The 12844-nt window shown below is 45.0% G+C and overlaps 1 protein-coding gene across 12 annotated transcripts in view; it reads right to left on the bottom strand.

Moving 5' to 3' along the window:
* LOC101162331 (myelin transcription factor 1-like protein) overlaps window positions 1–12844 on the bottom strand; it is a 127383-nt gene that overhangs the window by 49123 nt on the left and 65416 nt on the right. For 11 of the 12 annotated variants that reach the window (XM_020713906.2, XM_020713902.2, XM_020713907.2 and 8 more), the window contains one exon: window positions 1490–1944. In XM_020713906.2, coding sequence (XP_020569565.1) covers window positions 1490–1944 — 455 coding nt within the window. Of the gene's footprint in view, window positions 1–1489; window positions 1945–4664; window positions 7562–12844 lie in introns of those variants that run through there. The other variant, XM_020713905.2, reaches the window with a different exon arrangement.

Here is a 12844-nt window from a genome sequence, read left to right on the forward strand (position 1 = left end):
GGGAACGTTCGGGATCAGACGTCTGCTGGGGGCTCGGATGAACAACAGTTCACATGTGAGCGGTTTTCACATGTATGTAGGAAAATCAGCGCGTGGCTGCTTAGATGCTACATCTAGACTTTTTCTGGGTATAGTTGTGCGCCAAACACTTTTAACACACTGCTCTGTCGGAGCTTCACTCTTAATTGGACTTGAAGGCAGTGTCAGGTCCAATCGTGATGCGGGGGTGCAAAGCAGAAGCTGCTGGAGAGAAACCTGCCAGCTCTGGTGTTGGGCATATCACAAGGAGAAAGACCAGATAACATATGGAGCGGGATGTTTGGAATTGTCGGAACAAACAGTTAAACCAATGCTCTGACTAGCAACATCCCAGAATTCTTGTATTGGACCACAAAAAGCTGTTCATGAATAAAACTCATTAGAATCTAGAGTCTTTACACGTAAATATTCTGGCTGTGTTTTGGGGGTTAACCAATCTGAATCTTTATTGACATTAATGCAGCACTTTCAGCATTTTAGATTTTGACTGCTTTTTTTAATGGTGAAATAATATTTAAAGTGTTTTAATGAAAACATTCCAGTGATGGAAATATTCACTTATTGTGAATAAGCAGCACAAACAGAAAGGACATATCTTTCTAGCAGGTCATAAAGACATTCCAAAGTCTCTATAGTCAGTGGAAGAGTATATCCCTCAAATGATAAATGAAGAAAGTGGAGAATTTATCCTAAACAGGACTGATGCTTTGCATCCACCAACATCTGGCCTGGTTCACCATTCTTAGCCACATTCAGTACAGACCATAAGTTTGGACACACCTTCCCATTCATTTGAATGAGAAGGTGTGTCCAAACTTTTGGTCTGTACTGTAAAGAAATCCTTTGTATCTGGGCTTAAACGGTCTCAAAGTCAGAATCTAATAGACTCCTTTGATGGAGTCTGAAGATCTGATGCTTTGGTCAATAAATCCTTCTTGGATTCACAGCGATTTCCTTCAGGTAGTGTGTCAGATGATTGTTGGTCATGGCTTAATGAACTGTTGTCCAAAACTACAAACAAGCCAAAGGTTGCACGGTGGCGTTGGATGCTCGGCTGTTGGAGTCCAGGTCATTGATAGTTTGTAGTATGTATCTATCAATATTCCTACTCTGTACATATTCAGAAACTGGAAACACTCATAATTTATTCATCTCTGATGTAAAGGATGACTCAGCAGTCTTTGAATGACAGGAAGGTGTCATGGTGACCAGCTAAGAGCAAAATACATTAACATGGTGAACACTGAACGTAGTTTTTGCATCTCTGAGGTCAAATCATTGAAGCGAGTTTTGACGTCGCTTCAGAGTTGCACAGGTTTGTTTTGCATCTTTACAGTTTAGTTTGTAACTGATGAGCTGCTGACAACCATGTCCGTTCCTTTAAATGTTTTTGACTCCCCCTCTCCCCCACTCCCGTTTACAACACACCCAGCTCACGTCATGCTCTCACCTTGCCCCATATTTTGCTCTTCCTCCTCCTCTTCTTCATCGTCTTCATAGTCTACCTCCTCAATTGCTTCTTCTTCCTCTTCTTCTGCCTCCTCCACCCTGACTTCATCACTGTCTTCCTCCTCTTCTTGCTCCACTTCTACGTCCTCTTCTTCTATGTCCTCCTCTTCTCCCCGTTCCTCCCCCTCCTCATTTTCATGCTCCATCTGTTCTACATTGTAGTCCATGTAGCCTCCCACATCTTCCTCTTCCTCCACTACCTCTCCTCCCCCCTCCATGGCTCCCTCCTCCTCTTCTTCCTCCCTGTCGTCCATCTCCTCGGTTCCGTCTGTGTCGTAGCACTCCTCCATTGTGGAGTTGTCCATGTCATCAAGTAAGGTGCTCCTCTTTGGAGAGGTTTCCAAGGGTTCGATATCTAAGCTCTTCCTCTTCTTGGCCAAAGGGCAGCCGTACACACTGCAGGGGAGACACAAGATTGGAGCTGTTAGCTTCCGGCACCACGTGCCCGGTCAAGTCATTCATATACGTTACACTTTGACAACTTCAGGGGCTGCATCTAAAAACTATAGTAAAAAGCTGCTTCCAGGAGAACCTTTATGTGTTTGGTCACTAACCAAATTTGATTGACTGGTTAAAAAACAAGTTCTGTAGTTCTTGTAGTTCTGGAAAAACCTGTATCAAAAGTCAAACATTGTCATTCTAGTGTTTGCTCTGACCTTGGCTCAAACATGAAAAGTCAAACAGATTTCAAACAGGAGCTGAATGTTAGTGCGTTTGCTTTAGGAGTGGAATCATCTTTACCCAGCTATGGGCAGCCTGCGTCCTGTTTGGTAAATAGTGGATTTTTTTGCAAAAAAAGCGTGTTGTGAGAAAGTGGTCTTTGTCACGTCACATACATGTCAGAAAAGACAAAGAATTGAGAAAGAAAGGATGAATATTTGCTGTTTTTCCATTTCTATATCCACGTTTCGTCCAACACTCTGTCCATACTCCCTCAGCTGGCGCGTGGTCAGGTGGGAGTTTCACCTGGCTCAGACAGTCTAACATGGACCACCACCCACAGCTGAAGGTCTCACTGTCTTCATCTCAGCCTGCGCAGAAACCGTTTTCTTCCTGACAAGCTCTCCCCCAGAGCGACCGAAGATCTCTGAGACAGCGAGGGAAGGGGGGGGGGGGGGGGTAGACGGGGATGGGGGAGGGTCTGCAGCACAGTAATCAATAGTTCTTGCTACCAAACATCTCAAAAGCACATTAAAATGCCACTCATCCGGGTCCCTCTGTTAAGGTCCCTCTCCAAATAAATCAAAGACTGGTCCCGGTAGGTTACCGGCTGCCAAGACAGGCAGCAGGTAGGAGAGCAGCTGAGATGAATGGGGGGGGTACAAAACAAGGAGAGGTGGCGTGAAATCCAGAGACACGTATTCTTGCTTTCGTGTTTGACATTCCAGGTCATCACTTTTCCATATTTTTAGAATAATAATAAAAAGGAAAGCATTCATCCAACGTTTTTCTATCAACCTCTGGCCTGCAGCACAGCTCCAAAGAGCAAACAGTCAAATGTGGCCCATTTCTGCAGCATTCAAAACTCACCCACGCTGCGTTCACACCAAACGCGTCAGGAGCGTCAAGTTTTAATGTTAAGTCAATGTACAGACGCGATCTGAGTCCTGCGGCGCGATTTGGGCGTGTCAAAAGCTCAAAAATCGGAACTTTGGCAAGGTTGAAGCGTCGCGTCAACCAATCAGGGATTTCAGCGTCTCCATCAGCGAGCAGAACACAGATCCAATATGGCTGATCGATGTGAGCGTCCATTCTTTAACCCGCTGCTGCTCTTTTGGGGTTGCCGGAGCCTTTCCCGGCTACTGTTGGGCAAAGGCGGGATTCAACCTGGACAGTTGCCAGTCTGTCACTGGGCCCGTGGGGCTGGAGTGATGGCGCCCGCGAGGTTTCATGTCTCTAAAACTGATTAAATGGCAGGTCAGGAACACAGGAAATAAAGAGAGATGGGTTTTCTTTCACCATATTTTAGAAAAGATTAGATCAGATCAGGACTGTACAGAAAGAATTGCAGAAAAAACAGAAAGAATCTTTTAAAACATTTTTTTTAAAACATGCAGATGCAAACTAAAGGTTGCATCTGCAATGTGTCTGCCCACTGAAAACAGCCACCTCCCAGCATGTAAATGAATTTTAATCACCTTATTGGTGTTGAACAGTTTCCTCCAGCATCCTGCTCATCCCTGAGCTGTCAGGCTGCTGCAGCGGGATGATTGCTCTGCTGCTTCTCAGCCCCACAATGACTAAGCCACATGAAGCCTCCACATCTTGGCAATCCCACATTCCCTAGCGCCGTCTTTGCCTGACCTTGGCTTCAAGATTCATGCATATGTTCAGTGGAGAGGCACTGCATCCCACTTACCGTGCTCCATAATTAAAATTCCCAAAATAATGATGTGGTATTTAAATTGGAAAAAGATAAACTCCACAGGGCAAGTTCTTCCCTCTGCATCGTCCCTGGCAGAGCCACAAATCCTCCAAGAGGGCTGCAGCGGTGACAGGTGAAGGCAGAAGAAAGCAAGACCTTTTGGGATGCTGTGTGCGTTCCCAGCATTCCAAGATGTAATCAATTACTTTTACAGTATCAACAAGAGGGAATTTAATGCAGAATAAATCCTTCGTGAAGCACGAGAGGGCTTTTCAGTCATGAAGCATTAACGTGAGCGAAGTGGAGAAAAGTGGCTCTTGTTTGCCTAATTTTGGCCGACAGTTGAATGACTGCTGGAATGTGACAGTGTCCCACGGTGCCTTTATTAAACGTCATATTAGTGGCTGTTCACAGCAGGGGCACAAGCTTTAACCCGTCATCAGCATCGTGCACTATTTGTCTCTCAGACGTAGGTATGCCGCTGCCACGGCTCCCTCCTCCTTTTTTCCTGTTATCCAGCACTTTTCATTCATTCCTATTCACATCTTCTCTAAGCCTTTGTAATCTCACCTATTCCATTACTGTTATACACCCACTTCCTCCACCTTTAATTTACAGTACATTAGCTTTTTTAAGCATGAATCGCACTTTGCATATGCTCCCTTTTCCCCCAATTTTCTCCCACAGTGTTGCCCCCCTAATTGCACTTATGCCTCCACAGAGTATTCTGGAGATGGAGGGAATGAACCACCTCTGACTGTGCTCCATATCCAGCAGGAGGATCTAAAGACACGTGTGGCAGAGCACCGTCTCCATGGTGATACCCTCCAGAAATCCATGAGGGATTCACCATCATCGCAGTCAGTGAGGAAAAATGAGAGAACGGCATGCAGGGAGAGAAAAAACGGAGGAAAATTAGAGAATGTGGAAGTGACACACATGAGAGATTGTATATTTGAGTGCGTTTCTGCATGTGTGGACGAGCATCTCTGTGCACGCACATTCTAGTGGAATACAAGGTAGCCGAGCTGAAAAGAAGAGGACAGTTTCATGTGTGATTGTGTGAAAGAGGAGAGCGGATCATTTCAGGGCTGTCAGGCTGCTTCTGCTTGCAGAGGAGAACAAAAGGCAGTGTCTCGGTGCAGGCGGCTCAGCTCCAGGCAGACTCTGCAATTTGGGGCGTTTTCAACAGACTAAGACTCCAGCTTGCATATCATCGGGTTTTGTCCATGTGTGCATGCACACACAGACACTTGGATAACTGTCAGATTGTCCTAAAGCCCCCAAAATTTGACTTAATGGTTGCGGTCTTGAAATAATCCATGTTGTTAGTGAAACCCAGAAGATTTCTGTGTGTAGGCAAAAGTTCACAAGCTTAAGTTGTATGTTTGTTGAATGGAAGCAAGCCTTAAGAGTGAGAGCAACAGTCCAGTCTAAGAATGATTTGGAAACACCCGTCAACAAAGATTAGGATGATCAGGCTAATAACTCATCACATGAGTTCAGCAATCAGTTAGGCAAATACAGAAAGCATGACAGTTTTAGCAGCACCTGCAAAAGAAGCTGCATTTAATTTACCAACATGTGTTTGTCAAATGGATGCAAACAGAAACAGCATGCAGGGGAATTTAACAAAGAACACGGATTCCAGCGGCGGTTTTTACTAATATGGAACATGTATAAAAACCAAATACTGACTGGCACCACAATCCACTTTGTTGGTTTGCTGTATTGGCACAAAAGACGATGAACCCACGTTTCTGTGTGGATTAATGCCACAGCAAAGGATCTTTGGGACATTTCCCCTTCCAGCATTGAAGTTTTGAGAACGGAGAACTGATTTGGAGTCAGTCGTTGCAAATAAAGCTGACATTGAACTGAAATCTCTGTTTCCCTTTTATGTCAGTGTCACTTCTGAACCTGGCTGTTTGTTTTGTGTCTGCTCCAGAGCTCTACTCTCGCCGGTTTCCAGTCCCGGCCGCTGGCATGAAGAGCCCTCACCGCCACCTGTACCCCGTCTCTGATCCGCCCCGCTGGAGCCCGTCAGCCGTGTGTGACCCCGGAGTTCTGCCTTAGTGCTCGAATCAGTTTGCACCAGATTTGGGGCTACATTCTGTTTCTTTTGAGAAGCATTCCAGTCCTTGTTCTCCTTCTCTGCTCACCATTGCATTGATTAGAGCTGCGCTTTTGTAAATCCTCATCAAATTCTCTTGTTTGCCGTTATTGTCCTCTGTGCAATCGCTTCTTGCCGATCGCCCGCTAACCCGAAGCAAACAGCATCTGTCATTTGTGTGCAGACGTTAACAGTTTTCCCTTTTTATCAAGAATTGTCCCAAATCAGAATGAATGGATTTCGGGGTTTTGGTGGGGGTCTCTCTCTGTCCTGCTCTCTCACTGTTACACATGTTTTCTTGTCTGATACCAATACAGGCTGGGGCTAAGATCCAACATAACACATCTACAGATTGGAATGTGATGGTTCTGTCTTGGGTTGCACTTTACATGTCATCAAATAATAAATCAGGTGATTGAAAAAAGTGTAGAAAGACACCTGAGAACATGCACCTGTTGAACAGAAAGAACAAATATCCAGGGGGATTTTGTTTTCCAGGCAAACATTGATATATGCATCATACTGGCTATTTAACATAATTTGTAGGTGGAAGTCATATGCAGAGGAGCTCATCAAGAAGCTGATTCAGGGGGTGTAATGTGGCTATCTGTCATCCAGCAGCTGAAATCACTCCTGGATTAGCCAGGTAAGAAGTCTCTCCACCACTGTAATGACTTCAATCAATCACCTAAACTCCCACGCGCACAAAGAAAGAGCCAGGCTAGTTAGCTGAGGGCCTATCAGCCATCTTGGAGAAGGAATTCCTTCTTCCCTGGCATTTCCATGTATCCGTCCAACCGGCAGCAAATGAATGAGTGTCTGGATTGGTGTTGTCCTGTTATGAAGGGGAGAGGCAGAGGGAGACGCAGGCGTTTTCTCTGCGAGGACTCTATGGCAGACATTTAACATATTTATATTAACTGTGAAGCTAGTTTGAAGTCATCTTTGTAATAAAAGTATACAGATAATGATTGAAAGCAGTAAAGTTTTAGTACAAACCCGTGACTCCTGCAGTGGATCGATGAGGGTCTGTTGATGTCGGGTCTCAATGGACTGACTAACGCTAACCTTAATGGACGTCTGAAATGACTTTCGTTTGTGTGAAGAGCGAATCTCTCCTGCATAATGAACGACTCCTGCACGCCATCGCACATGAAACCTCCCATTCTCATCTTTTTAGTGCTTTCGTTGTGCTGGAACTGACGGAAAGGAGATCCCAGCAGTTCTGTGTGTTAACTCTGACCCGTCATGTATGTGTTTTCATGGACCCGCGCTGATCTGCTGCTGTTCAGAGATGCCTGCACTCACGTCTGATCGCCTATTCTACACAGCCCTTGTATCTAGTCTGGCAACCAAACAAATGTTTCCATGTTGTTTCAGAATAAACATGATCAGGAGTTTTGGCACAGAGCTCCACAGCAGTGGGGGAGCATGCGTCTGTCTTTGGTGATGACCAACACCAGCAGTGTGCTTTCTAGTGTAGTAGCTGCATCCAGCAGAATAAGTGATCTGCCCTTTGTGCTCTGCTTCATGCTTCCAGCTTATCTGCTTTCTGCCCTGTCTTTGGAGCGGGGGGGGGGGGGGGGGGGTGTCTGACATTGATGTAATTTCTTTGGCAACTGCTTTGAGCAGAGGGCTGGTTGTGGGTAGGGAGATGCGGGGGCAATCATCCGGGAAGGGCTAGAGCTGAGTTCAGAGTTTAGGGGTCAGGATGTGTCTGAGCCTGAAGCTGGCCCTGAGCAGCTGCACCCACCCACGCCTCCCCTCGCCACGGCCCGGCACCCCCCCCTCCCCAGCACGCTTCGCGCTCGCCACACATAATCTGTTATTCTCTTTGATGTCTCTCCTCGGGGAGGCGGCTATGAAAATAAAATAGAGGAAAAAAGGGATGAAAAAGTATAAACACCACCTGTTTATGTGACGGCAGGTAATGTCAGAGAGACGGTTTGCAGGCTTGTGGCGATGCACAGGAGGCAAACAGAGGGGAGGCTTACAAAGGAAGAGTCAGCCAGTAATGGCTTTACAAAGCTTTCAGTGGAGGTGCAGCAGCTGAGATCATGTGCAGTGGACAATAGAATAACTCCACATTACATGAACTAATATTTTAGCAGTGATTGTAGTCCAACAAGACATGAACCAATGAAAATCCAGCTAAATGACAGCCAAGCTCAAACGAACCCTACAGCTCAAAGCACACTCCCAAGTGAAGAAGCTAATGACAGAGTTGACGGTTCCAACCTACTCTGTTCCCTTCACCCTCGGTCGGCCACGTCGCCTTTGTCTTGGTGAAATAAAGCTTCCCATTAAATATGGAAATTTCTGTTTTAGTGGCAGATACTTCACAGAAGGAGGCTGATGGCATGTCCTCTGTTTTTTTAGAAAGGGAAGTGGCAGATTTTGATTAATGGGACCTTATCTGGTGGAGCACATGGAGACAGAGGGCTTCCTGCGCTTGGTGGGGGTGGATGGCTGCCTGTTCTTCTTTTTCTCATCCCTCTTTTTCTCTTCAGTTTCAAATCACTCTGGGTCTCAACTTCTGCTGTTGCTGGAATTGTCTTGCTGACGTCGAAATATGTCAGGTTTGGGACAAAACACAACCGTGCCTGATAACAGAAGAAGTCAGTTAACTATACAGACACTATGAATGTAATTGAACTAATACTGGAATGTCTTGGAATCACACCTTGGCTTTGGGAGGATTTTTGTGTGTCTGCAGGTAGTCAGCTCCCTCTCCATTCTATTTTCCATTTCCATATCCCGTCCTCATGTCTCCTCTCCTCCACTGCCAGCCACCAAGTGAGGTGCAGCGGTGCCTCTTTCCCTGTCGCTCTGTCACCAGCCTGGCCCACTTCCAATGCTTTTAGTGAGAGCTATCTGTCAAGTTATGAATAATACAGGCCCAAGGCTGGCACTAGCTTGCTAGCTAGCTCTGTAGAATCCAAATGAGGGCTACAGCAGGAAGAGAGCACTTGACTTTTAGCTCGCTACCACCAAGACAGGCAATTACTCAGCCCACAGCCCCAGCTGCAGTTGAGGCAATCATAGACGCAACCCCACACATCCCGCTCTGCACACAAACGGCACGCACACACTCTGCATGCATAAGCAGACACACACACACACACACACCCACACACACACACACACACACACACACACGGCATCTCCAAATTCAAATAACTACAAAGTTGTGCATGCAGACATACATAAAATATGGTTTCTTCCATACATGACAGAGAGTCGATATCTGTTCTTCATTTACAAATGTCCACAAACTGAGGCGATGAATGAACGGCTCAGGACTTTTCAGACAGTATTTACATGAAAACAGCTCTCTGATGAAGAAAGCACAATCAGAAATGTAGTGTTAAGGAGACTGCAGAAATGTTTCCACTCTTCCCTTTTCCAGATTTTAGCCTTAAAACCACAAAGATCCATTAATCAGACATGGAGTTACTTCATCATGTCTTATCTGTTAATTAACAAAAGACACGGCATCCACCTTTATCACTCCTCTCCGTAGTTATGCAGCAGGCTGGGAGGGCTATCACATGTATCAGGTATGTGACACATGCAGGGTGGCATAATTAGCTTTGCGCCCAGGCATCTTTAGGTGACGATGTTAACCCATGCATGACTGGTTCCAATCATGCATTGGAAGAGTGTGGGATGTAATTACAGAGTGCTAGGCAACGACAGGCTTCACAGGTAAAAATAGTCACACAGCAAGAGAGAGCGTGGCATGTGTTTAGCATGTGAGGTGAGTGCACTGGGTGCATGTGCATGTGGGTGTGTGCATGTATGCCTGCGAGTACTGAGGTAATGAGATCTAGTTAGTGATGCTCCAGAGTGTCTTATTAACAAATAATAACAGCACTCCTTTGTTTTTTACTTCTCCTCCCATCTATTATTTACAGCTCACAGATTTACTCATAATTCATTTATGGTGCATCGTGTGCAACCTAGAAACTAAATGGCACCCAAAAAAACACAACTGTCAGGTGTTGCTGTGTAGAATCACAAGCAAGTCGTCAAACTCACAACACAGATTAAAAAGTAGCTTTTTATGTGACAAAACATGATTACAATTATCCTTTGCAGCACTGTTGCAAAGGATGGCACCCTCCACCTTTCCACTTCAAAGTTTCTTGTTCTTCTTTTCTTTTTAGCAATTCTATTCCCGACAGCCAATCAGCTTCCCCCATCTGTCTTCTGCATCCTCTACCACCAGCTACCTTCATGTCTTCCTTCTCTGCATCCAGAATCCTCCTCTCTGGTCTTCCTCTAGACCTCTGGCAGCTCTAGACTCAGCATCCTTCAGTCTCTCCTCTGGACATGTCCCAACCATCTCAGTCTGGCTTTATCTCCAGAACCTCTAACATGTGCTGTCCCTCTGATGTCCTCATTCCTGATCATTCCTGGTCCCTCCCAAAGAGAAAAAAAACATCCCCCTCTCTAGCTTCTTCTCCCCCTGTTTTCTGCTCTCACTACAAATCACAATATCATCTGCAAACATCATAGTCCATGGTGATTCCTGTCTAACCTTATCTGTCAGTCTGTCCATCACCACTGCTAACAGGAAGTGTCTGAGAGCTGATCCCTGATGTAATCCCACCTCCACCTTGAACTCCTCTGTCTCCCCTGCAGCACAGCTCACTACTGTCTTACAGTCTTCATGTCCTGGACATTCTTCTCTGTCAGTCCAGACTTCCTCATACGTTACCACAGTTCCTCTCTGGACACCCAAACTTTCTGCAGATCTACAGAGACAGTGTGTCTCTCTCTGACCTTCTCTGTACTTCTCTACCAACAACCTCAAAGCAAAGATTGCATCTGTAGTGCTCTGTCTTTGCATGAAATCATCCTGCTGCTCACAAATGTTCACTTCTTTTCTTAGTCTAGCTTCAACTACTCTTTCCCATCACTTCATTGTGTGGTTCATCAGCTTTATTCTGCTGTAGTTATCACAACACTGCACATCTCCCTTATTCTTAAAAACGGACACCATCACACTTCTCCTCCATTCCTCAGGAATCTTCTCACCACCTAAGATCCTGTAGAACAAACCAGTCAGAAACTCCACTACTATCTCTCCCAGACACATCAATACCTCCACAGGTATTTCATCAGGACCAAGTGCCTTTCTACCCTTCATCCTCTTCAATGCCCCCCCTCACTTCCCATATACTAATCTTTCCTACTTCCTGCTCCACAACAGTCACCTCTTCTATTCTTTCTTCTCTCATTTTCTTCATCATTTGGCCTTTAGCTAAATCTTTAAGTTCATTTTTTCCACATAAGATGGAAAAAAACAACAGAAAATGGAGAAAAGGCATTCTGCATCGGTACATTTCCTAAAACACATAGAACTGTTGTTTTTTATTAGCAAGCCATAAAAATGCAGTTTTTCTAAGTTGTGGAAAACACAGCAGACTCAATTTAAAGTGAGTCACAGTCCTTAGAAAGACAGTATAGATAAATAATCCACCATCTAGGACTCTGTGTGCATCAAGTGAGAACATTAAAGATCATACATGCACAAAATAGCTTGTTTAGAGGGGTCACCAGAGACCACACAGCCTAAAAGCCCGTACACACCGGGACGAATTTCGTGCGAGATATTCGCCGACGTTTAACGCCTCGTGACTAAACAAAAAAACACCTCAGGTTCGCTTTTTTGGTTTGACGCGCCGCGTCAAAAACTATACAACCAATGAGAATGGCGCTTTTCCACACGTGTCTGGAGCTTCTGAAGTTACAGTAAAACAAAACTTGGGGGCGCTCAAACACAAAACTGCCTTTTTGAGCACACATACCAGCGAAGAAGATAGACGCCAAGTAGCGTCTACACTGCCGTCAAGAAATAAGACGAAGAAGATGCACTCACTGACGGACATTCTAAAATATCCCCGAAAACGCTCACGATACATTTTCAGCTCTTGTACCAGTCGATAAAACTCCCCATGTTCTTCTCTTCTCGTAACTATGGGATGTACCCAAAATCGGCGTCTTTTCCGGGGTCTTTCATCATTCAACAGAACAATAATTTCTTTATCGCTGGAACTGGAGCTGGAGCTACTGGTGCTTGAAATATTCATGTTTTCTTTGTATGATTCTGACAAGCGCGTAAATACTTGCTCTCTTCTTCTGAGGGAAAAGCGACTTTAAGAAGCGTGAAGTTGCGCAGCGCCACCTTGTGTACAGGGGTATTTCTGTTTTACATTAAGTGCCATCTAATGTCAGGGAATGAAATTGCATGTTCACTCGGCTCACCGTCAGCGAAAATCGCCTGGGTGTGAACACAAAAAACGTTTTGAAAAACGTTGGCGAAAAACGGCTGGCGAATATTTGTGCCGTTGTGTACGGGCCTTAACTTTGTCAATACATTAAGCAAAAACTTTTCTAACAAGTGTTGCAGCATGGGGGTGGAAGGCTGAGGGTTGTTTTGTATTTTTAGCCATCAAGATGGTACCTTTCCTGTAGACCACGATCAATATTGTGTAAAAATATGTGGAGTAATCATAACATTGTAATTGGATCAGGTGGTTGTTCTGTAATAAAATAAGATTCTGTGAGTTTACAATAACTTATAACGTCTGCAGACCTTAACCAGAGGAATGTCATGAACTGTGGTCTACGGGTCTTTGTTAACTTAACATAATGATGGGCAGGGTTATTTCAAGAGGCCATTGAAGCAAAGAGGGGTGCAGGTGGTTTTGAATTAAGTCGAGTACTTTGAATTTATTTCACTGCTTTTATGTTTTAGATCACAAACTCTCCAAACTAATCTCGGTTTGTCTGGAGCTTTTTTGTTCTTC

This window comes from Oryzias latipes, chromosome 22 (assembly GCF_002234675.1).
Source record: "Oryzias latipes chromosome 22, ASM223467v1".
Lineage (NCBI taxonomy): Eukaryota > Metazoa > Chordata > Actinopteri > Beloniformes > Adrianichthyidae > Oryzias > Oryzias latipes.